The 26,093-nt window shown below is 49.7% G+C and overlaps 1 protein-coding gene across 7 annotated transcripts in view; it reads left to right on the top strand.

Moving 5' to 3' along the window:
• Positions 1-2,887: 2,887 nt before the first annotated feature.
• The window catches only part of LOC102921088 (cytokine receptor common subunit beta-like), a 45,368-nt gene continuing 22,162 nt past the window's right edge, over positions 2,888-26,093 (top strand). For 3 of the 7 annotated variants that reach the window (XM_076556314.1, XM_076556312.1, XM_076556310.1), the window contains exon 1: positions 18,876-19,491. In XM_076556314.1, coding sequence (XP_076412429.1) covers positions 19,431-19,491 — 61 coding nt within the window. In that variant the 5' untranslated portion in view covers positions 18,876-19,430. The other 4 variants (XM_076556316.1, XM_076556313.1, XM_076556311.1 and 1 more) reach the window with 4 other exon arrangements.

Below are 26,093 nucleotides of genomic sequence, written 5' to 3'. Positions count from 1 at the left end.
CTGATACCCCCCTTGAGGTTTCAGAAAGGATGTACCTGTTGATGTAATTGTACCCCCCTCTGTGATCACTCTGTACCCAGACCATGATCTTGTGAAACGAAATTGTATGGAAATTGTAATCTTATGGCTTTTGTGGGTTTTTCCTTTAAAAGCCCTTATGGGGCTGCAGTAAGAGGCGGCTCTTGCTCTTAGGAGCGGGGTTTGCCCTTCTATATAGAAGCTTAAATAAAATCCTCATGCTATTGCATCAACTGGACTGGAGTCTGGGTTCTTGGGGCGCCCACTTCAGACCCCCAGATTTTGGGGTCCAACACTGGTAATGGTATGGTTTCTCCACAGGAAGCCACTTTTGGGGACCAGACTCTTGCACTGGTCCAAGCAGAGTCATCTACGCTAACGTTTCAGCTACCAAGCTGACAGCCATTTGTCTGATTTTCTGTGGGAGACATGAGAGGTGAAAGTCAAATTTCTCAATAGACACAGCCATGAACTCCCCTCTGCCTTGGACTGCTGCAAAGGCAATCTGGAATATGCTGATATAAATCAGGCATTTCTTTGCTATTCTGCTTCCCCATCTCCCCTTATAATGAAGACCTTGGGAGGACTGCTCTGCTTTTCTTTTCTTTTTTTTAAAAAGATTTATTATTTATTATGTGTACAGTGTTCTGCCTGCATGTATGCCCGCAGGCCAGAAGAGGGCACCAGATTTCATTACAGATGGTTGTGAGGTACCATGTAGTTGCTGGGAATTGAACTCAGGACTTCTGGAAGAGAAGCCAGTGCTCTTAACCTCTGAGTCATCTCTCTGGGCCTGTGTTTTTGGTTTTGTCTCTACCTCCCTGCTAAGCTGTTTTGGGTCTATGAACCCAACCTCAGAAATCTTGTTCTACTTGATGGAGCGAACTGTGATTATATAACCGATGCTAAACATCTTAAAGCTGGGTGTGGAGGTGGCTATCATCCTGGCACTTGGGGGCAGGGGGATCAAAAGTTCAAGAGCTGCCTGGGTTCATAAGGCCCTGTCATTTAAAAAAAAAAAAAAAAAGAAAGTAAATACAAAGGTATTCAAGATTTTAAAATTAAATGGGTGTAATTTTATCCCTAAACACACAACACACACTGGAGCCAGGATTCAAGCCAGGTGGCCTAACTTGAAGCCCACACCTTGCCCAACAGGCTGCCTCTCTCCACTGAAATGCAAACTGTGGTTTTCTCAGGAATTCAGGTTAGGCACAGAGGAGGCTTCTAGAATGTTTGTCCAGAATGAGGAGGAGGAAGTTCACATGGAGATTTTCTTGTTTGTAGTGAGTCCTTAAGTTCTTCCCAATAAGGAAGTGCCAGAGATCCTTCCAAGCTGCTGACAGAGGAGACACCTCAGATGTATTTGGTGAGATTCGGGTCAGAGCCAGGCCAGGCCACCAGGAAAATCACCCAGAGTGACAATGGATAGGTGGCCAGGAGTACAGGGCCTCATGGACTAGGGTGGAATGTCATCAAGGGACAAAAGAGTAAAGGGTGGGAGTCTTAAGAAATTCTCTATAAACAAGTGGGGAAATCGAGGCACACGTTTAGAGGGACAAGGATTGCTGAGGTCCAGAGGCGCAGAGAGGGAGGAAGGATAGAGGCTGACAGAGGCCTCGGGTGGAATCCAGCTCTGGACTTCCTCTGTGACTTCTTGGTGACCTCTCAGCTTTTCCTGACAATTATTGGAGAGTCGGGAGTGGGGCCGAGTCAGGGCTGGGGCTCAGCTGACCTCAGGTTCCTGTACATAGGATTGTCAAGGGCCTCCTTCACAGGAGACCCCAGGGCAGTGGCCGGGCAATGACCAATGGGAGCAGGCCATGGGGAAGTACACAGCAGCCTCTGTATTTCCCACAGCTATTGCTCTTGAACTCAGAGAGAGGCGGGGGGGGGGGCGGGGGGGGGGGAGAGCAGGGGGTGAGAGGCAGAGAGAGAGAGAGAGAGAGAGAGAGAGAGAGAGAGAGAGAGAAAGAAAGGCTTTCAGGAGAAGCAGAGAAGTGGAGACAAGAGATGATGGGCATCTATGGGGTCTGAAATCGCACCCCAGGGTGGCTCTGAACAGAGCCTTATCTTCAGGAGACACACCGCTTACTCCTGACTGACCCGTCCTTCACCAGCCGGCTGAGCCTGCAGGTGGTGGACCACAGAGGCTGCCCTGGGGAGTCGGGGGAATCCGCACAGCCTTTTATTCTAACTGGTGACTTCCCTGTGCTCCTAGGCTGCTAGCCTCCAGCAGCTCTCAGGTAGGGTGAGATGACGGGGATACATTCTGAAATTATGGCTTTAATACCATCGCCAACCTGCTAGACTCAGAGACTCCTCCCCTCTAAACTCAGAAACCCGTCCCCTCTAAGGTCTCTAAGTATGAAGAGGTCTCTTCATCTCCTGGGTTGCTGCAGATTGCCCGACCCTCTCCACACACGGCACATGCAATGGTGGGCGTTATTCAAGGACTCGAAGTCCCCCCGAGTATATGCCTGCTGAGCCAGCATTCACAGCCCGTTCTGTCCATACCCGAAAGGTGAATCAAACTAGCAAGAAAACAAACAGCCCTCTCTCCAGATTAGCTTCCGGGGACAGAGCCAGGTGAGACCAGCATCAGAGGGCAGTCTCCATGATGGGTCATTTCCAAGCTGACTCTGGGACTAGGGTTCCTATGAAGGGTTTACGTAGGAGCCATTTTCCAGGAGGAGGGGAGAGGCAGAGAGAGGTAGCTGATAGGATGTATTGCCCAGCAGACGGCCACCCTGCGGGCTCCCTCAGTTTCCCAGAGGGGGGCTCGGGAACCAGTCAGGACCTGCACACCTCCGCGCCACCAGCTGGATGGGAGCTGCTCTCAGGCGCCACCTCTCTGATGCTGGGAGCTCTGCTCAGCGTCCCCACGGGGACAGTCTGGAAGGCTGAGTGGCAGTGGGGCTCTGTGCCCTGGAATATGGAAGGTCTCTGAGAGGGCACCAAAGAGGAACAGCTGCCCGTGAGTTCTTCGGAAAGAGCAGATTTTACCTAGTAATTCCTGTCAGGGGGGCAACATGACAGGATTTAAATATGCTAATTGGCTTTTAAAATTTTAATTCTGGAGCCAGGCAGCACTTCATTTTATAAGGTAGGATAGTTCCAGAGAGCCAACAGAGGGTTGTTTCACAGACAGAAAAGGGCTAAAGGAAGTGACCTCCCTTGCAAGTGTAGACAGGGAGATAGGAAAGCTTGAGAGCCCTGGCTCCCTCACATGGCTGCAGGAGCCTTTGGCGTGCTGTGGGGATGAAGGCAGAGGGGAACCCCATTACCCATCCAGGTCACCTGGCCTGCTTGGAAGTGTGGCTGTTCTCTAGTCTTGATTTCTTAGAGGCTCAGAGAAACTGTAGCTTGATGTGTTAGTGACTTGTCTGGATGCTGCGACAAAATGCTTGACAAAGACAACACGAGAGAGAGACCACAGTCGGTCATGACCACAAAGACAGGGCAGCAGGAGCAGACGGCCGTCCACAGTGCGTGCACAGTCAGGGAGAGGGGAGAGAGGAGGGTTGATGCTCAGGGCGCTGTCTCCTTTTCATTTAGCCCAGGTCCCCAGCCTATAGGATGGCACCGCCCGTATGTAGGGTGGGTCTTCACACGAGGATTAACCTACTCTAGATAACCTCCCACAGACATGGCCAGAGTTTTGTTTCCATGGTGATTCTAGATCCAGTCAGGTTCTCAAGATCATGCTCGGTGCCACGGGACTTCAGCGTGATGAGTCCATTTTAACGACCAGCTTGATCCATTGAGGCAAAACAAAACCAGTGGCTTCCCTGATTTGATTCACTATCACTGACAAAAGGGAGGAAGTGAGTCCTCTTCTGATTGGCTGGACCTTTGATGGATGAATGGGGCTTTAGAGGGAGAGAGCAGGGACTCCAGTGGCAGATGTGATCGGGCCATCTGTGGTTGCTGGCTGTCATTGAAGCTGTGCTTTGTTCTTGTTGGTTCTATTTCAGAGGAATGGCTTTGAGGTCCTTGAGACTGGTCCTGCTGAGTGGCAGCTGATGCACAACCTGCTGGGTGGGACTAAGAGAGGAAAACTTGTCAGTGAATGGGAAAGACATCAGGGGCCTGTGCCTGGGGTTGGCCAGAACAAGAGGCTGATCCCCCAGCAGCCCGGGTCTGTCTCAGGCTGGCTAATGGGAGCTGAGCTTGCCCAGGGACACACCCTATGCTGCTAGAGGCCATCCTCACCTGCCTGAGTGTGGATAAAGGCAGGTCTGTGTCCTGCTGTCCCAGTCAGATAAGTGGGACCTAAGTTCTGGAACACTGAATCCTGCTCTCTTCACCACACTCGCACTATGCACCACACACGTGGACATACACATTGTCACCTAAGCGGCTACACAGAGGCGCTTGTGCTTGTACAGACAGCAACATGCATAAACACTCACATAGGCATCTGGACACATCTGGACATTTACACACACGGCATTGCTAGCCTACACACAAGTACAAGTGTGCAAGGAGGGACAGCCCTGTGGGTGTGTCCCTTACATGGTCACATAGGGCCTCCTGCTCAGAAGAGTCCACACCAGGCTTGATTAATTTAGTTTATGACTGTGTGTATGAGGACAGGTGTGCATGTATCATGGCTCACAACCATGGTATGGTGATATTTTATTTGTATTCAAATGTTATTTGTATGTTAATAAATAAAGTTGCCCGGGGGTCAGAACTATTAGCAAGCCATAGGAAAGCAGGGCAGTGGTGGCGTATGCTTGAAATCCCAGCACTTGGTAGGCAGAGCTAGGTAAGTCTCTGTGTGTTCAGGGATACAGCCAGTATTGGAGACACATGCCTTTAATCTCAATACCAATCATAGAAAACCTGGAGATCTATAGAGACAGGCCGTGACGAGGCAGTCATGTGGTTGGGTTTACAACCAATGAGAAGGCAAAACAGAAACACTATAAAAAGACAGACACACAGGAAGTAGCTCTGGTTCGGAGAGGTAGGACCATCCCAGGAGGAAGGGTAAGGTTTTAGCTCTTAGCTCTGACCTCTTGGCTTTCTTCTTTGCATTGGTTCTGTGTTTCTTATTTAATAAGACGGTTGGTTACATCTACACCATGGCACACCTGTGCAGACCAGGGTACAACTTTTGGGAGTGAATGCTCTCCCATCCTGGGTCTTGAAACTCAGATCGTTAGACCTGCATGGTGAGAGTGTTTTACACACCCAGCCATCCCACCAGCCCCACACTTCTTCTTTTTTAGACTAGTCAAAGGCAGTAGTTAGAAGCGGGGAGGGAAAGTTTAGAAGATGGAGTTCTATCTTTAACTGACTGTGAGCAATCAGTTGAGAGAACTCCCCACCTTCAGACCTGCCCACACTAGGTTTAATGCTCAGGGGGTTGCAGTTCTCAGCAATGTTTGAACAAGAGGTCCGAGTTTGCATTCGGCACCGAGCTCTGCACAGATGCTCTCACAGTCGACTCCACTCACTCTGCTTTGCTCTTCCCTGTCTTGACCACCAGCTCCAGCCCTCAAACTCACAGGCTCCAGAGACCTGCATGCAGCTGGTGGGGCCAACTCTGCAGAGCTGAAGTAATGCAGGGTGCCGACCTCTAGGTGGCAGCACCACTCTGCTCAAACCTGGGTGGGCTGCAGTGGGGAGGAAACTGGCCTCTCAGCTGTGGGGATGGGGTGACCTGGGATCCACTCTTCTCCTGAAAGCTTGAGATTCCCCAAGGCAACTGTCCCTGAAAGGATTATAAGGATTATCTGATCCATTCTGCTACCAATGTGTTTGTTTGTTTGTTTTTTGAGACAGGGTTTCTCTGTGTAGTTTTGGTGCCCGTCCTGGATCTCACTCTGTAGACCAGGCTGGCCTTGAACTCCCAGAGATCCACCTGCCTCTGCCTCTTGAGTACTGGGATTAAATTGTGCCACCACAACCTGGCTACCAATGCATTTTTAATATCTTTGGTTTAAAACTCTGATACAGGCCAGGAATGGTGGCACACACCTCTGACCCCAGCACTTGGGTGGCAGGCAGGCCAGTCCCTGTGAGTCCGAGGTCAGCCTGGTCTGCATAGTGAGTTCCAGGTCATCCAGGGCTGTACAGTGAGACTCTGTTTTGAAAATACAAACAAATGAAAATCTGATTACAAACAACACATTTTATTGTAGAAAACAGAACACACACACACACACAGAAAAATGGAAAAATCATCCACTTGATACTTAAACTATTTATATTTTGTATGTGCCATGTGTGTGAAAATGTGGTTTGTACATGTGAGTGCTGGTGCCTCTGGAGACCAAAGCAGACCAGACCCCTGGAGCTGGAGTTACAGGCCACTTGGTGTGGCTGCTGGGAACTAAATGTGGGTCTCCTTCACGAGCAGGAAGCCCTCTTGAGGCCCACCACATCTCTCCAGGCCCACATGTGGTTTTGAAAATGCCTCTAGCTTTTTCTTTCCTATCTTTCTCTGCACCATGCTTTTGGTTTATTGGTGGCATCTCCCCTACTCCAGAGCTCAAGCGAGAAACCAGGAGAAGGACCCAAGTCCTTGAAGTCACCTGTTTACCACCCCCCCCCCCACACACACACACTCCTCAAGCACTGGGGGGATGCAGTCTGTCCAGATCTCCAAGGGAAGCAGCTGGAAGACAGACCTCATCTCTGTACAGGCACATCTGTCCACATCTGTCCACATCGCCACCATTCCCTCTGAGGCCTCCTCCAGGTAGCAGAGTTTTTCCCACACCCCTTTCCTTAGAGGTCTGGCTCATTCCCCTTTGGGGTTGCTCCTGAGCCAGACTTAACAGGCAGGAGGGAGACAGAGCCATTGTGCTCAGAAGGCACCTGCAGCTGGTGTGTGGGCACAGGTGGGATCCCCCCATCCCTCTCTGGCGAGATAGAAAATATCCTTGTCCTCTATTGGGACAATGGTGTCAACATGTGTTACTGGATACTGATGGCTCCTTCAGGGGACAGAGTGAGAAGGCTCTGTACACCAGGAGTCAGTTGAAGGCAAACAACAAACTCAGTTATTCAATAACAGGGAAGGCCTATATACCCTCTTCCCAGCATGCAGTCTGTATGCCAATCTGGTAGCACTGTGTGGTTGTCCCTCATTGGCTGGGCACAATCAGGAACTCTTGACAGCTCCTGTTGCTAGGCCCTCAGGCAGACTCAGCATGATCAGGAACTCTGACAGCACCTGGTGCTAGGCCCTCAGGCAGACATCAGGTTGGCTCATAAGGAAATAGGTTACCTGCATGACTTGGCAAACTGATTTGAACCGATTTTCTCAACCCTATGGTTCTGTCCTACTACAAACATGGCTGGACTCGGGAATAGCTGGGAAATTTCCTTTTGGGTGTATCTGAGGAGACTATCTCGTCAGTGGATTGGGAAGGGGATGATCCACCTTTATGGGAGGTCACAATCCAATTGGTTAGAGTCCCAGACAGAACAAGAAGGCGGAGGACAGTTATCTTTTCCTCTCCTAGAACAGGGACACTTCTCCTGCTGCCCTGTGACACCAGAACTTTCCTAGAGACCCTTCGGCCCTGAATGCAGGATGTGTATCAACAGACCCCCAGTCTCATTCTGTGAGTCTAGACAGAGCATTACACGAGGCTTTTGAATTTGTATTGAGCCAGAGTCTCAACCAAGGCAGGTGGGCAGCCTGTTGTAGCATCATGAAGCTGGGCAGACCCTTCAGCAGCTTCACTGCTTTAAGAAGAGCGGTGCACCGGGCTGCCACAAGCTGAGGCAAAGTTTCGGGATGGATCAGTCTGAGCTATGACTCCATCCTGGGGACTAAGTCTTGGCCTGAGGAGGAAGAGGTCAGCCTCCAGTGCTGGGAGACAGTAGTCTGCCACCTGCTCCAGAACAAGACCATCCTTGGTGTCTGAGGATCCTGGGACCCCCTCCTCCCAAGGTGCTCCTAGGCTCACAACAGAGTGGCTGGATACGGGAGGGACAGGACTGTCCAGAGTGAACCTGAAGGGCTGGCGCGTACATACAGGCAGCTTGATATTGTCATCAGACTCTGGTGGCCTCCGAGCTGAGGTTCCAGACAGCATGGGACGGAGGCTGGGCTTCTGAACTGAGGGGAATCCTGAAGTGGGGGTCAGGAAGCAGCCCCTGTGAACAACGTGAACATCAGGTCTGTACTGGTGATATAACCAGGGAATACTGGGGGGGGGGGCTGGGGGCGTGTCTCAGGACTATGGGAGTACCCAAAGCTCATAAGCAAAGCCGGGACCTCTCCCAACAGATATCCCCAGGGGCATCCTGTCCGACCCTCTCCTTTCTTCTCTGTCTCCAGCTTCTCTCGGGTTGGGGTCCTCACCTCCTAAGTGTCTAGGTACCTCCTGGACTGGACCCAGAACATGTGTCTGTCCAGCATTTCCTTTGTTCCCTAGTGTTAGCTGTAGTTGTCTGTGTCCTTGGTGACAGTGATTTCGGAGGGGGTATCTGGACTAGAGGGAGGGTGATTTCAGAAATCCCCACGATCCTCTCTCCAGTGGAATAGTCCTGTTAGTCCAAGCTAGTCACAAGTGTTCTCTTTCCCGCCTGGATCACTCCAGGTCTCATCCCTCTTAAGATCTTTTGGTCACGAATTCTAGGGTCAGCTGAATGAGCATTGCCCCCTGGTGAGCACCAAGAAACACTACCCTCTGATTGGTAGGCTTGAGTGGAAGCTGCCTGGTCATCTACCACGGTTTTTGAAAGACAAAAGGCAGCCACCCCGTGCTTTGGCTCTAAGGTCACCTGGATGCAGTGTCATCCCATTAAGAGCACATTTTCAAGACCCGCCCCCCCCCCCCCCCCAGGCTCTGGCTTGTCTTATTTTTGCGGCATTCTATGTAGGTTTATTGGCCTGAGACAGGGACTAGGCCCTACGCCACCTACCCCATCTCCAGAGAACCAGAAACCCTGGGTAACATCAGAGCGTAAGGCCACGGTGACATATCTCTTGTCCTCAAGGTGTTCAGCGTATAGCAAGGACAGAGCAATAGTGACATGGAGAACTCTGGTTCTGTGCTATTTCCTTGTGTGTGTGCACGTGCTCATGTGCAGGTGCATGCATTCAGCATTCACGCAGAGGCCAGAGGTCCACATCTGCTACCTTCCTCGAGAGCTCTCCACCTTGCTTTCTGAGCCATCTCTCCCAGAGCCCAGAGCTTAGTGACTTGGCTGGACTGTTTGGCCAGCAAGCCCCAGGTCTTCCAGCCTCCGTCTTTCCAGTAACCTGGCGGGCAGCACTACCACTACCAAGCTTCCCAATCTTGGATGCTGGGGATGGAACTCGGGTCCTCTATGAACTCAGCCATCTCCTGACCCACCCCATGGTTATTTTCTTTATTTCTAGTTTGCTATAAAGGCCTTAGAGAAAAACAAAACCCGTTCCTCTTGTCCCAACACTTCTCTCCACCCAGGATGAGAGTGGGGATGGGGGAACTGGGAAGGACAGAAAGACTTACGCTACTTGAAAGTTGGAGCAGGAGGATCAAATGTTCTAGGCTAGCCTGGGCTACAAAGTAAGTTCCAGCTTTCCTGGGCAGCTCAGTGAGACCCTGTGTCCAAATGAAAAGTAAAAAGAGAGCTGGAGGCTGGAGAGAGCACTTGCCTAATGTCCATGAAACCAGACATTCAGCACTCATCGTGGGGCCGGGGGACATCTTGGCAGAGGGGACAGCATAGACCCTGGGATGGGAGGATGCCGGAGAGCCGCACCAACATCAGATGAGAGGATGGTGCTGCTGAAGTCCCCGCTGGGGAGGGACCGTCCAAAGGCCATGGGTCTGAGGGCTGCGTCCGTAGGTTCTGGGTGAAGAAGGCAGAATTCGAAGGCATGGCACTAGAGCCCGAGGAGGTGCTCGAGGGGAAGGATCTGAAGACAGAGCAAGAGAGGGAGGGACCAACAAGGAGGCCAGACCAAGATGCAGGGGGGCGTGGCGGCCTCTGTTGGTCCAAAGCAGTCCCCAGAAACAGCGCCACACCGCTGGTTCCAGGAGCAGCTCAGGCTGGATGATGGTGCAGTGAGCTAGGGGACAGGAAAGGGTGTTTAAGAGAAACGTCAGGCAAGAATGAGCCTAGAGTTTCTGGTCTGAGCGACTGAAAATGGAATTGCCATTCAGAGAGAGAAGGAAAACAGGACAATTGAGAGGGCACACCACACAGGCAAGCAAAGCACCCATATACACAAAAACAAATAAACCTCGAGGTTTAAAAGGTAAAAGGTCAGCCGGGCAGTGGTGGTGCATGCCTTTAATCCCAGCACTCGGGAGGCAGAGGCAGGCGGATCTCTGCGAGTTGGAGGCCAGCCTGGGCTACCAAGTGAGTTCCAGGATAGGCGCAAAGCTACACAGAGAAACCCTGTCTCGAAAAAAACCAAAAAAAAAAGGTAAAAGGTGAGCAAAAATCTTTTCGATTTTTTAATCTAATGTTCTACGCCAGAGAGGCTTGCTTCGGGGTGGAGGCAGTACTCCCCAGAGCACCACTTGCCTTTGGATACGTACTCCTGAGGGGTGAATGGCGTCTGGAATATAGAAAGAATGTTTTCAGACACCAGCAGCTCTGCATTTGCTTGTTTATTTATTCCTTTATTTAATTATGCGGTGCTGGAGAACAAACCCAGGGCCTTGCACATGCTGAGCCAGTGTGACTCAGTAAGCCCCCCTTTTAATAGTAACAGTCAAACACATTCTCATCTGGGGACTAACCTAGAATGGGTCGTTAGCAATGAACCACTTACAACGCCCCGGGCCTCCATGGTTTGCCAGCAGGCTCTTCCCCGGTGCTAAGCTCAGTTCAAGTTCAAATGCTTAGCAGCCCAAGTGCCTTGAAGAACCAAATAATCCCTGTATCGTTTAATAACACCCAGGGAAGGGGCAAGAGGCCAGGAAAACTTGCCCGTGTGCGCAACACACTCTCGGGTCCCTAAACTGGGAACAATACATCAAGGCCCTCCTGGAGGAAGAAAACTTGAGCATGACAGATGACAACAGGCCATTCTGAGCTGGAGGCAGGCTCGCTGGGGCTCCCAGACAGGCTTGCAGCTTGGAGCTCAGCCAGAACGAAGGTCCCAAAGGTCTCAGGGTGAGCTTGTTTTCTGTGCTACCTCATCACCAACTCCTGTCACTCAGGGAAAAGATGAGCCATTCAAGCTAATAAGTGTCTTTGTTCTGCACATTAGGACGCTGGGTAATCCAGTTGTTTCAATGCTTGTGAGATCTCCCTCAGATTTTATTGCATAATTCATAACAACTGACGATGGCTCAGGATTGACATGAACAGGCATCAATGACTCAACCATGCTTCATGAGGAAACAGGGCACTCAGAGGCTGTGAAACATCAGAATCAGACGCCACTCTGAACCTGGGACTCTAGAAAGTAAATTAAAAGCCCACGCGAAGGTTCATCCCACACACTCTCCTTCACATGTGGACGTTAAATACGTTATCTCATAGTAGAGACCAGAATGGATGTTAGCGGAGGAAGGGACCGGGCCCATGGAGAGGGTGACTGACAAGTTAAATAGGAGAGAAAGTCCCAGCACTCCAGAGCACAGGAGGTGACTGCAACTCAGTCATGTACCAGATGTATCAGCAGAGCTGGAAGAAATGATTGATCACGTGGTTGACACAAAGAGATGATCCATGTATGTACACTTATTACTGGGCCTTGATCACTACACACTCGTACATCTACTAAAACACCCCGCACCCGATGTTGTGTCTCATGCCTGTGATTCCAGGGAGGCCGAAGCAGCAGGACCGAGAATTCGAAGCCAGCCTGGGCTACATTGGGAGACCTGGGCTGGACAGATAGCACTGCACTATAGAGCACATATTGTTCTCGAAGAGGAACTGAGTTCAGCTCCCAGCACCCACGATGGATGTGACAGTGGGGGCCGTGAGTTCCTTTGAGTCCCAACTCTACCTGCAGTGAAATCACTCTGGTCTTCAGATGCACAGAAGAAACCCAGACTCCAAGATGCCAATATCACTTTCAGAGCCATAGACCTATGCAGGAAAAATTAAAGCCAGGGGGAACACCACTGGTGTGGGAGGCCTGCCATCTTCCTTAGCCAGGGCTCTCTAGATCAGTGGTTCTCAACCTTCCTAATGCTGCAGCCATTGAATACAGTTCCTTATGTTGTGGTGACCCGAAACCATAAAATTAGTTTCATTGCTAATTCAAAACTGTAATTTTGCTACTGTTGTGAATTGTAATGTAAATATCTGTTTTCCGATGGACTTAGGTGATCCTTGTGAAAGGGTGGTTCAATGCCCAAAGGGGTTGCGACAACCCACAGGTTGAGGCCCTCTGCTCCAGAGAGACAAGTCAATAGAAAGGAAGAAGAGGAAAGGGGATTCAGAGGGTTAGTTTATGTGGTTATGGGCCCCGGAAAGCCCCAAGGAGCTCTCATCAAGCTGGAGATGCCGGGACATCATATCATAATACAAATTCAAAAGCCTCATGTAATGCTCAGTCTGGACCCACAGGCTGGGCCAGGGGATCTATAGATATAAATCAGGGCTGAAGGGTCTCTTGGAAAGTTCGGGTGTCACAGGGCAGCAGGAGAAGTGTTCCTGTTCCAGGAGAGGAAAAGATCTGTCCTCTGCCTCTTGTCCAATTGGTTGGGACTCTAACCAATTGGATTGTGACCACCCACAAAGGTGGATCGTCCCCTACCCCATCCACTGACTAGACAGTCTCCTCAGACACATCCAAAAGGAAATTTCCCAGCTATTCCCGAGTCCAGCCATGTTGACACCATTGGACCAATAGAGGGCAAGGATATTTTTAATCTCCCCAGAGAGGGATGGGGGGATCCCACCTGTGCCCACACACCAGCTGCAGGTGCCTTCTGAGCACAATGGCTCTGTCTCCCTCCTGCCTGTTAAGTCTGGCTCAGCAGCAACCCCAAAGGGGAATGAGCCAGACCTCTAAGGAAAGGGGTGTGGGAAAACCTCTGCTACTTGGAGGAGGCCTCAGAGGGAATGCGATGATTCCTAGTGGACAGATGTGGACAGATGTGCCTGTACAGAGATGAGGTCTGTCTTCCAGCTGCTTCCCTTGGAGATCTGGACAGACTGCATCTCTCCAGTACTTGAGGAGTGTGGAGGGGTTACAGGTGACTTCAAGGACTTGGGTCCTTCTCCTGGTTTCTCACTTGAGCTCTGGAGTAGGGGAGATGCCACCAATAAACCAAAAGCATGGTGCAAAGAAAGATAGGAAAGAAAAAGCTAAAGGCATTTTCAAAACCACATGTGGGCCTGGAGAGGTGTGGTGGGGCTCAAGAGGGCTTCCTGCTCGTGAAGGGGACCCACATTTAGTTCCCAGCAGCCACACCAAGTGGCCTGTAACTCCAACTCCAGGGGTCTGGTCTGCTTTGGTCTCCAGAGGCACCAGCACTCACATACACAAACCACATTTTCACACACATGGCACATACAAAATATAAATAGTTTAAGTATCAAGTGGATTTCTCTCTCTCTCTTTCTCTCTCTCTCTCTCTCTCTCTCTCTCTCTCTCTCTCTTTCTGTGTGTGTGTGTGTGTGTGTGTGTGTGTGTGTGTGTATGTGTGTGTTCTGAATTCTACAATATAATGTGTTGTTTGTAATCAGATTTTTGTTTGTATTTTCAAAACAGAGTCTCACTGTACAGCCCTGGCTGACCTGGAACTCACTGTGCAGACCAGGCTGACCTCGGACTCACAGGGACTGGCCTGCCTGCCACCCAAGTGCTGGGGTCAGAGGTGTGCGCCACCATTCCTGGCCTGTATCAGAGTTTTAAACCAAAAAATGCATTGGTAGCCAACGCATGCCTTTAATCCCAATACTCAGGAGGCAGAGGCAGGCGGGTCTCTGGGAGTTCGAGACCAGCCTGGTCTACAGAGAGAGATCCAGGACAGGCTCCAAAGCTACACAGAGAAACCCTGTCTTGAAAAACAAACAAACAAACAAACAAACAAACAAACAAACAAACAAACAAACAAACAAACAAACACATTTGTAGCAGAATGGATCAGATAATCCTTACAATCCTTTCAGGGACAGTTGCGTTGGGGAATCTCAAGCTTTCAGGAGAAGAGTGGATCCCAGGTCACCCATCCCATAGCTGAGAGGCCTTTTCCTCCCCACTGCAGCCCACCCAGGTTTGAGCAGAGTGGTGCTGCCACCTAGAGGTCGGCACCCTGCATTACTTCAGCTCTGCAGAGTTGGCTCCACCAGCTGCATGCAGTTCTCTGGAGCCTGTGAGTTTGAGGGCTGGAGCTGGTGGTCAAGACAGGGAAGAGCAAAGCAGAGTGAGTGGCATCGACTGTGGGAGCATCTGTGCAGAGCTCGGTGCCGAATGCAAACTCGGACCTCTTGTTCAAACATTGCTGAGAACTGCAACGCCCTGAGCATTAAACCTAGTGTGGGCAGGTCTGAAGGTGGGGAGTTCTCTCAACTGATTGCTCACAGTCAGTTAAAGATAGATCTCCATCTTCTAAACTTTCCCTCCCCGCTTCTAACTACTGTGCTGACTAGTCTAAAAAAGAAGAAGTGTGGGGCTGGTGGGATGGCTGGGTGTGTAAAACACTCTCACCATGCAGGTCTAACGATCTGAGTTTCAAGACCCAGGATGGGAGAGCATTCACTCCCAAAAGTTGTACCTTGGTCTGCACAGGTGTGCCATGTTGTGTGAGCCATGATACATGCACACCTGTCCTCATACAAACAGTCATGAACTAAATTAATCAAGCCTGGTGTGGACTCTTCTGAGCAGGAGGCCCTATGTGACCATGTAAGGGACACACCCACAGGGCTGTCCCTCCTTGCACACTTGTACTTGTGTGTAGGCTAGCAATGCCGTGTGTGTAAATGTCCAGATGTGTCCAGATGCCTATGTGAGTGTTTATACATGTTGCTCTCTGTACAAGCACATGCTCTTCTGTGTAGCTGCTTAGGTGACAATGTGTATGTCCACGTGTGTGGTGCGTAGCGTGTGTGATAAATAGAGCAGGATTCAGTGTTCCGGAACTTAGGTCCCACTTATCTGACTGGGACAGCAGGACACAGATCTGCCTTTATCCGCACTCAGGCAGGTGAGACTCTGGCATGGCCTCTAACAGCACAGCATGTGTTCCCGGGCAAGCTCAACTCCCAAATGTTGTTGAACCGGTGTGGGTTCATGCGGGTCCACGGGAAGAGGACACAGTACACTTAAAGGATGTCCTAGCCCTTCCAGCTACAGAGATCTGCCTGGCTCTGCCTCCCGAGTATTGGGATTAAAGGTGTGCACCACCACTGCCCAGCTACCAATGTATTTTTAATAGCTTTGGTTTAAAACTCTGGTACAAACCAGGAATGGTGGCACACATCTCTGACCCCAGCCTCTTCTGGACTGAGACACCCTTCCTTAGCCAAGAGCATGTTTATTGTTCTTCAAGTTTATGCTTTTAGCAAGTTGATTTCCAATCCCCCCACAAAGCCTCCAAAGGGACATTGTCAAATGCAAATTCTCAATGATGGAATATCAGTCACAGTGTGCCTGACTTTCCCAACCATGTTTGCATAGGCTTTGTACCCTTAGGAAAAACTCAGACAAGGTTCTCATAGAGGGCAACAAGAGAAACAAAAGATGACTGAAGGCTAGGTGCTCACATTCTGGAGCCAGACTAGGCGTAGCTCAGTGGGAATTCTCCCATCACCTGCTGCTTCACAGAGCAGTCTCAGTGGTCCACCGCCTCTCCATGCTTAGCTGGCAGGTGAAGGCTGGGTCTGTCAGGAGTAGACAATGAGATTTCTGAAGACAGGGCTCTGTTTGTAGTCACCCTGGGGTGTAATTTCAGACCCCATAGATGCGGGCCATCTCTTTCCTTGGCTTCTCCTGAAAACCTTTCTTCCCTTCTCTCTCTCTCTCTCTCTCTCTCTCTCTCTCTCTCTCTCTCTCTCTCTCTCTCTCTCTCTCTCTCTCTCTCTCCATGGCCTGCTCCCATTGGTCATTGCCCGGCCACTGCCCTGGGGGCTCCTGTGAAGGAGGCCCTTGACAATCCTATGCACAGGAACCTGAGGTCAGCTGAGCCCCAGCCCTGACTCAGTCCCACTTCCTACTCTCCAAGTCAAGATTTGAAATTCATTCCATGTTAGGCAAGGGATGGTATCTGAAAGAGGCGGCCGGAGATGGGTGGCACCCCCTGTGGTACACGCACAGCAAGGACTCTACAGGACCCTAGACTGACACCGTTCCCCAAACGAGGAGGTTGCCAACAGAGACATGTTGTCACTGACTATGAGCAAAGAATCAAGGGATTTCCTGTCAACTTTACATGTCTGGAGTGTCCTGTGTGGTGGAGATGGTGGGCATGATCAATTCACTTATGCTTTGTGCATGGAGTTATGGGGTGTCTGGATGATGTGTTAATTTTCTCAAACATGAGGTATTTGGGGAAACAGTTATGCAATGTGTGAAGAGATACTCACTTCTTCGAATTTCAAGGCCACATTGGATGGTGGATTCAGTGATCAGACAGAGGCCACCTGCCTTGTGTGGCTGTCCCATGTTTACAGTGAAAGCCTCTCATGGGTTGACACGATTCCTCCCCAGTGCCATTTGGCACCAGTTACTATGGCATAGCTATTTCATGGGTGAAAAGAATTACAAGCACTTAATTTAACACCACTGTAAACCAAGGGTGTTCCATCTACCTGCTGTCCACCCCGTGGACTGTGTCCGTCATTCCCAGGCAGACTGTGGTTTTTCTTGACTTTCATTTTCTGATGAATAAAAGAAAATACCAAGTAAAACAGAACTTGCTATGTCTGAAAATCAGGCATCTGCCCCCTCATAGACGAAAAGCATAAGATTTGAACACACTGATCTCCAAGAGAAGAACGATAAGGTCAGAGGTCGGCAGGTGGTTTTGAGCCTGCTCCTGACCCACTCTGCTCATCCTGAGCTGACGACTGTCCCCTGCCCAGGGGTCCCTCTCCTGGCTGTCCGGCCTCCTGCTTCTGTATTTCTTCTGTACTTCTGGACTGGGAGATGAGAAATGACCAGTGTGTCACCGATGGTGCCCTTCTCTAAAAACAAAGGCCGACACCTCATCCACTGTATTTTTCCACTCATTGCTTTGTGTTTTCACATACTGTTTCACAATGTCACTCACACGCATTTTATCACTCACTTCTATGACTTCTCTTTTGGTGCCCCTTTAAATTTGCCCCGAATGAGCGGCTCGCTCACCTCATCGCAACCCCACCAGCCTCAGAGTCATTCATTCTTTTGTCCATTCATTTATTCACTTCACACCCAGTCAGGAGGTGCAAGCCATGGCTGGCCCTGGGGGAGGGGAATGGAGGTAGACCCTGACTTGCCCTAGGACCAAGTTGGGGGCAGGTCACAGTGGACTCTAAGGCAGGAACGAGAAAGGAGAGCAGACCCCCAGGGATCCAGAATGCTTCTGTTGCTTACCGAGGGTTGTGAACATAAGTTTTCCCTCAAAATCCTTCTGGTTTGTAGGTGCTTCTAGAAAAATACCACAAGGGGTCCCAAGGCTTGACAAGGCCACCTGTAGCTAATTTACATAAGGCCACATGCTGAGAAGTGGTGCCCTTGGGGTCCACCCTAGTTCTGCCTGACTCGGGGCTCACGCTCAGGGGGAGGGTGGCTATTGCCCCCTGTTCCTCCAGAGGGGTCGGGGAAGGTGGCATGGAGGAGACCATTCCTGGACTGAGACGTGAAGTGTATGTGAGAGCTGACCAGGAGGCGGTCGGGTACAGTGTCCTTGGCAGAAATAAATGCCGTGCGTATTATCAGAGACGCATGTCCATAATTCTGAGAATTGCGAAGTTGCTTATGAAAGGGCATTGGTGCTTCCTCATTCTGCTCTCTGTTTCCTCCCGACGTGGCAAAAATAAATAGGAAGCGCCCAGGGCTCGCTGCTGCTTGGAGGCTCCCGAAGGAGGCTGCCTGAAGCCGATGCAGAGGTGAGGCTTCCTGCTGCAGAGCAGAGATGGGCTCAAAGGAGGGGTCGTGGGGTCTCCAGACAGAGAGGGACAGGAGGAGAAGGAGCTGGGGTGGTATCTTGCTCCGGGGACCTGAGGAGGTAAGACTTGGCCCCCCTGGGAAGACTAGGTCGCCAACCCTGAGGCAGTTTGTAGGGGAGGCGGCACCCAGGACTGTACCAGCTAGGGACACAGCCAGAGCTCTGGGAGGGTTACGGTTAGGGCTGCTCTGGGGCTCTGTGAGGGTCAGTTTCGTCACTGGAGGTCTGGTGGCAGGGAGGACTCCCCTGAAAGCTCTACCTGGGGGTAAACACCCTGTTCCATCTTACTTTGCCATCCACAAGTTAGTTGTGTCCTTGTCCTGGGCTTTCAGCCACCCTTCTGTGGGATCGGGAGAGTGGGAGACATAACCCTCTGCTCTCAATTAGAAATGGAGGGAGGAGAGAGAGAGAGACAGAGAGAGAGACAGAGACAGAGACACAGAGAGACACAGAGTGACAGAGAGATACAGGGAGAGAGACAGGGGCAGAGACAAAGGATCAGAGACGAGTGCTGGATAACCTGGTTGTCCTGGGCCCGTCCCAAGTGAGCTTGCCAAGTTACACCCAGTACTGTGAGAAGTTCTAAATCACCCTCTCTGTCTCCAGCACTTCTTTATCCCAGGTCCTGTAGATAAATTCTCTCTCTCTCTTTCTCTCTCTCCTTCTCTGTCCTTTTCTCTCTCTCTCTACTCTTTGTCCTCATCCTCTCCTTCTCTCCCTCTTCTCTCTCTCGGTCTCTCTCTCTTTCTCTCTCTCTCTCTCTCTCTCTCTCTCTCTCTCTCTCTCTCTCACACACACACACACACACACACACACACACACACACTCATCACACTGTGCTCTGAACCACTATATGTCATTTAGACTCAGGACCAGATGTGTGTGTTCTGTTCCTAAGGTGCTGGCTGGGAGATGTCCCATCGCACTGCAGGGGACCTGTCCCTGCTGGACGATTATACACTCAGCCCCTCTGCTGACTGGAGTCAGAGCCAGCCTGACCACTGTCACATCTCACAGCTCACAAACTGACTGGCTCATGCATCCCTTAGGCTGTGTCCCAGGGGTCGTACATTAACCATTGTTTGAGAGAAATCTCATGACCTGTGAACCCAAGAATTTGCTTGAGGCTCAGGCCCTGCTCAAACCCAGCACACAGTGCCTTTGAGCCTAATTTGGCAATGGAAAGGGACCTTCACCTACTTCTCTGTGGTGCCGCGCCTCTCCTCTCCCTACCTCTTTCTAAAGGGCTTTCAAAGAAGACTCCTTCTCTGTCTGGATGGGCTGCAATGTCGTTTCAGACCCTACCATGTGGTCGGCTCTAAGAAGTCTTCTGCTGGACCCTGACATCCGGTACTGGAACCCGAGGGGTGTCGGTGATGCTGCCCCATGAGCGCCTCCATTGCCGCCGCTCTCTCCTCATCTGACCCCAGACCTCCGTCCTTCCCTGGTGAGTCCCTGGGGTCTCCTAGGACATTCTGTCTGTCTGTGCCAGGAATCTTAGTGCTAAGTCACGGGGCCCACGGGGCCTGGGTGTGTTCCTTCACGCAGGCTTGCTGAGTATAGAGACACCTGTTCCCAGGCTCCATCTACTGCTGGTGGCCTGGCTGCACTTCAGGAAGGTCTCACCCTTGCGGCCTTTCCTCTAAATCAGTGTTTCTCAACCTGTGGGTCGCGACCCCAGCCCTTTCACAGGGGTTGCCTAAGATCATTAGAAAGCACAGATGTTTACATTATGATTCATAATAGTAGCAAATTACAGTTATGAAGTAGCAATGGAAATAATTTTATGGTCGGGGTCACCACAGCATGAGAAACTGTATTAAAGGGTCGCAGCGTTAGGAAGGATGAGAACCACTGCTCTAGACCGTCTTGACCAGATTTTGTGATGGTATCACTCAGTCTCATCTGCCTAAGGACTCACCTCTCAGCTGCTTTCTGCAAAACTTCTACACACTTCAGCAGCCCTGGGAGAGATATATTAAAATTTATTAAACCTGAAATCCTGATTTCTTTAGCAACACTGACCACAGCACAAGTAGCCTGAAAACAGCTTCTTTGATTTGCCTAGGTTCCTTCACACTGTGCAAAGTAAGTGGCCCGAGACCCTTGAGCATTCTTCCTCCTCCATAACTGACCCTCTGTCTCCCTAGGACCACATTCCAAATCATAAAAGGATCCCATCCGCTCTTAGGGACACAACTCTCTTTCCTGTTCTGTAGGGCTTTTCCCACTGCGTCTCTGTTCACAGCCACTGCTTTTATTGAAACACTCACAGCAAATATGACCTGAAGAATTGTTTCATTCCCATGCCTGGAGATTTTCCACCGCGACAGAGGGTGAGTGCCGGGGTATAGGAAGGGGTGTGTGTGTGTGTGTGTGTGTGTGTGTGTTCACACAGGGGACGGACTTGTAGCTTCACCAGACAGGTTCCTGGGCCTGGCTGTAGGGGTTTCCCTCCTTAGAGGCCCTGCCGGAACATTTTTGCATATTCAGATTCTAACTTTATTAATTCATATCTTGCTTCTTTGTAGTTTCATGGTGAGTAAACTTTGCACTCACCCCTGGTGAGTAACTTTTCCCCCAACCCATTCATCATTTTTAGTTTTATTGTGCCAAGCTGCTCATGTAGGAGAGGGCATGGTTCATCAGTGTTTAATGTCAAAGGCACAGACACCTGATTGACTAAGGGTTAGGATAATCTAGAGTCATGGATGCTGCCGACCTGTTACTGCACTTGTGTGTCTATAAGTAGATGTTCAGAAGTGGCTGCTTTTAAATTATCTAATAACATCTGGATAAGGAAGCTCAAATCCTCTGCTAAATTTGAAAAGTTCTGGCTTCAGCACATTCCTCCTAATCTGACTTATTTTTTTGAGGATCTCAGAAACATGGGCTTATTAACCGTGGCTTTGGGTTAGTGAATGGTTTAAACTAAACAAACACTGCTTACAGAAGTGCTGTGTGAACACACCGCAAACAAATAAACAAAGGAAAACCCCACAGTGGCCGTTTGGCATGCCAGTTAAGTCATTTCTAAGGAATGCATAGTGGAAAATGTCTGCAGCATTTAGACACAGAAGCAATGTAGAGGACCACACCCCTTTCAGATGAAGAAACCAACTCCAAAAGGTGTTGGCGTTTGTCCAAAGTCACCAATACCATCCCACTGGTATAAACCAAGACAAAATAATCAACAGGAAATACCAGTAGTTCTAATGTGACTTTCAACGTCAATGTACCAGTCTTGGCTCCCATTAGAATATAGTTATTTTTTCCACACTAGTATTCTAAAAACCAAGTTTCCATATATAATATATTTATATTATGTAATTTGTATATATAAATTAAAATACAAGGAGGTGTTGGGCTGTTGCTCCCCGACAGGGTGCCAAGTTCACCTCTTTCCCTAAGGACTGATGGGATGAAGAGGACTCTCCCGGCTCGCCTCTTGGCCAGCTCCACACTGGCTTCCACAGTCTTTGGTTAGTGAGACCCGTCAGCTCTCACTGCTGTGCCGCGCCCACTGTTCAGGAACCTCTGGCAGAGGCTCTGGGCTCTTCACCAGCATCTGGTCTCCTTTCATTCACTGTCCTCCACTGGAGTAAAGCTTCCCCCTCAGGGCCAGGTTTCCTTGCCTTTGGAGATGCAAGGGATGATTCGCCTCACTCCAGACAGGCTGCCTTTCTCAGGTGCCCCAGCATCAGTCAGTCTCTCCTACCCCAGAAACCCCTTTCCCGCTTTGCTACACACACAAGGAACCTGTCCCACCACACTTTTTCAGGCTCTGCTTTGTGCCGCCCTTGTCTGTGTTTTCCAGGGGCCGTTTTATTTCTTCTGTGGACTAGAACAGTTTCTGTCCTGATGGTGTCTTGCAGCATCTCTGACTTGAGTCATATCCCAGAGGTGTGTTTAAAATACTAGCAGCAGGTGGTGGGGGGAGGGGGGCAGGAAGAGGGAGAAGAGGAGGATCTGTTTTTGGTATGTAAAATGAATAAAAAATTTCTTAATAATAAAAAAGAAAATAAATAAAATAAGGTATTAGCAGGTATTTTCTTCCCACTGAAAAAGCTTCAGAAGGCGACGCCCTCCTTCCCTCCGAGTCTCAGTGCACAGGATGGAGTTCCCCTTTGTCCTGACCTTCATGGTCTTTATCCACATGTTTGAGGGCCAACTCTGTTAGTTCATGTATCGTGTTTACTTATCTGTGATGAAAATACAGTTCCCTGGGTTTCTGTTCTGTTTTTCCTTGGTCAGGGTTAGAATGTCTAGTGTCATAAAATGTTTCCATCAACTGTTACGTTTAGTTTGCTCTGTGTATGTGATCATGGATGCACGGGTGCACATGTGCATTCATGTGGAGGCCAGACAACACCCTTGGTTGTCCGTCCTTAGGTACAGTCCACCTTCTTTTGGAGACAGAGTCTCTCGCTGGCCTGGAACTCAGGAGTAGACAAGGCCGGCCGGTCAGCGAGTCCCTGGGATCTGCCTTTGTCTCTGTGCCTCCCCAGTGCTGGGACCAAAAATGCATGCCACCTCACTGAGCTTTATCTTCATTGGCTTCTGGGCCTTGAACTCAGGTCCACATGCTTGCAAAGAAGACCCTTTACCCCCCAGCCTCTGCTCCCGCCTTGTCTTCTGGTTTGGGTTTTGTTTTGCTTGTGGTTTCTGGTTTCAACGTTTTACTCAACCCCCAAGATTAAAGATGTGTTTTTAATGCTCTTCATGTTTTACTTTTGAGTTTCAGATCTTTAATCTTCTCTGGATTTGGAATGGAGGGTATGATGTAAAGAAACAGTTTAACTTAAAAGCATGGTCCCATCATTAACCACAAGTCACCAGTCACAAGTGTTCAGAACCTCTCCCTCTCGGTGGCTGGAGACAGCATTCCATTTCTAGATCTGACACACTTGGTTATATTCCTTATCATTTTTATTTTTTGCCTTCTCTGCAGTTACTTCTTTTTCTTTGCAAATGTATCGTGCCTCGGCCTTCTGTTTCTTCTGATTCAGAATCAGCTCATCCAGGGCATTAAAAATCCTTCGATATCCTTCATTTCTGTTGCACTGAGCATCACGATTGTTCTCAGCATAACTGGTCACTGGAGACAGAGGTGGGACTTTCTCCCACGCCTGCCTTGGCCAGGAGGGGAGCCCTACAAGTCCCCTCTGGCTCTGGCCCTGCCCTGGGTTTCAGGCAGACACACTCAGGTCATCAGAACTGTTTGCAGGTTAACCATTTCCGTTGTCCTCTCAAGTTAACTGGTGCTATTGTCTCTTGCTGGGGATACACTGAGTAGACTTCTCAGCGACCCTCCTTCCCTGATCAAACGTTCTTTATGTGACCACCATGTACGCTCCTTCAACAAGTCAGTATCCAAAAGGCTTTTGAAATTGTTTTTGTCTGGGGTAAATTTCTGTCTGCTACCCACCCCCCAAACATTCTATTTCTTCATAAACTCAGGAATTAGGGTGAAGTAAGTTCTGTTTTCCCCCTTTTTCTCCTCAGCCTTCCTCTCTCTACACTTACCCTTCATCCTCAGTGACTTTCAACCCTTACTTGTTCTGTTTTGTTTAAGACAGATTCTCACAGTGTTGCCCAGGCTAGCCCCAACTCCAAATCTGAAATAATTCTACCTCAGCCTCCCTAGTAGCTGGGACTGAATGCACACCAAGGCCCTGACTCAATCCTTACATGTGAACAACCCCTCCTAATTATAAATATAATTCTACACCAGCACTTGGGCTTAATTAGCATGTTGTGTCCTCCTAAAGGCAGTTTTCATTTCTCCTCCACCTCAGCCTCAAAGCCGTCCCCCCCCTTAGTCATCTGCGCTTTGGCCCCGCCCTCCACACAGCTGTGTGTTCTCACTGTTGTTTCACACACTGGCTTTTCTTCCCAGCTGAACTAGTGTCTCTGTTCCGATATGGCATGCTGGCTTGCTTGGAATCTGTCTTTCCTGAAGACAAACAGCTAAAATAACTTTTTCAGGAAATATCTGAAGATTCTTCCAGGCTCCGTGTAACCAAAACTTTGGTTGACCCTGAACAACAAGTACAACTTGGTCTTTTTGATTTGTTCTTATTGTTGTTTATGTGGCACAGGGCACGCATGGACCTCAGCAAGTGTGGAGGGCAGAGGATAATTTTCTGGGCTCAGTTCTCTCCACTATGGAACCTGGGACTTGAACTCACATTGTCAGGCTTTTGCAAATACTTTTACCTGCTACATCTCCCTGTCTCCTCAGTGTGTGGTTAGAAACCAGGGTCCCTCCTGAGAAACTGTGTGCCAGTGTGACCTTTGTCCTGCTGGAAGCAGCCTGCTGTTCGTTTCTTTCTGGAAGCTTCTCTAGGGTTGCCCTTCTATTCTTGAAAGACTGAATGTTCACATTAGTGCATAAGTGAATGTCATGTTACCATGGGGACCTTGGAGGTTTGAACTTGGTCTCTGTCCCTTATCCAGCAGCCCCCTCCTTGAATCAAGTTTCTCCCTCTTGTTTCTGGGTTAGCAGACAGTTATCTCCTTTATATCCAGAGGGCATTTCCTGGTACATTTTGCTTGCATATAGAAACTCTCACAAATGGTGCATAACTCCACAGGTGTTTAATTTTCCCCTCACATAAAGAGACACCAGAAGCAGATCTTGGGCTGTGGTAGTCACTCTAGAGTGACAAGAGGAAGCCTGATTCTCTTCCTATTGCACGTTCCTTGGGTGTGGCTTCCATCCTTACCTCATGATCCAAAACGGCTGCTGGAGTTCCACCCATCACTTCTGAGATATAGGTTAGAGAAAGAAAGAAAAGAAGAAGGGAAAATAAATCAGACCTCTTCCCTCGCAAGTCCGTGTCTTTTAAGTGGCCTTTGGGAAAGATGCATCTACGGCTCCACTCACATCTCCCTGGACAGCATTTAGTTTTGAGACCATGCCTAGTGTCGGGAGAGAGTGAGGACATTGTCTTTTATTCTGTGCAAACTGAGACAAGAAGGCAAGGCACAGCTGGGCAGCTGGCACATGGGCACATGTGTTCCTGACCTCTGCCTCTGCTTGGTTTCTTTCTCAGAGCTTCCATGGTGCTGCAGACCGTGTCCCCTGCCTGTCCATGTCCTCACCTTCGCACATCCTCCCCAGTCAGGTGCTTGTCTGTGGGCTCCCTTCTGTGACTGACCCATTACTGCATGATTTTCCAAACCCCTGGGTTCTGTCTTCAGACATCTTGTTTTGACAACAGCAGTCTGTTTAAATGGCTCTCGGCTCTGCAGTAACCAAGGATGCAGGCTCAGAACTTCAACTTTTCCTGTCCTTGGGTTCTGTCTGGTAATAAAAGTATGTCAGAGCAGTCTGTGTTGGAGCAGACACAGGACACGTCCACCACCACCAATCAGGAAATTCAACCTCCCAGGGAAGCACAGTCGAGTGGGAGAGACCTAAGCTACACCTTGGCTCAGTTCCAGCCTGTCTCTCACAGCTGTGACATCATGGTCCTGTCACTCAACATCCCTGTACTGTTTCCTGTCTGTAAGGACTGTAACAGCTGCCTTCATCCCAATGTGTTAATTTTTGCAAAGCTCTCTGCCCACTCCCTGGCTGATGGTGGGCATTGAACCTCGGTGCTAGTGTGGATTCTCTGTGTGTATTTAAATACTCTTCTCCTATTCTTCCATGACACAGCTGTATTGTCGTTTCAGTCAATGATGAAAACTTGTTCTTAATGGTTTAAAGTGTTTGGAACTGCGTACCCGTGTCCCCCAAAACTCTTCTTTTGAAACTGCATCCCAAATGAGAGAATGCCAGAGATGGGGCTTTTGGAGAGTGAAGGGGTCTCCGGATCAGAGCCCTTTGAGGGGATCAGTGCCCTTATCTTACACATCCCAGAAAACTCCCTTGATGTTTCCACTATGGTGGTAGCAGTGAGAAGCCATGAGGAAGAGGTCTCATCAGACCTCAAACCTGCGTGTGCCTTGCCCTTGGCCTCGCCACTTTCCAGAACTTCAAGAAATAAATGTCTGTGGTTTTTATGAAATGTTCCGTCAGTGATGTTCTGTGACAGAAAT

Source organism: Peromyscus maniculatus, chromosome 20 (assembly GCF_049852395.1).
Source record: "Peromyscus maniculatus bairdii isolate BWxNUB_F1_BW_parent chromosome 20, HU_Pman_BW_mat_3.1, whole genome shotgun sequence".
NCBI classification, from domain to species: Eukaryota; Metazoa; Chordata; class Mammalia; order Rodentia; family Cricetidae; genus Peromyscus; species Peromyscus maniculatus.
The sequence above is the reverse complement of the archived record's forward strand: the minus strand, read 5'-3'. Positions and strand labels throughout refer to the sequence as shown.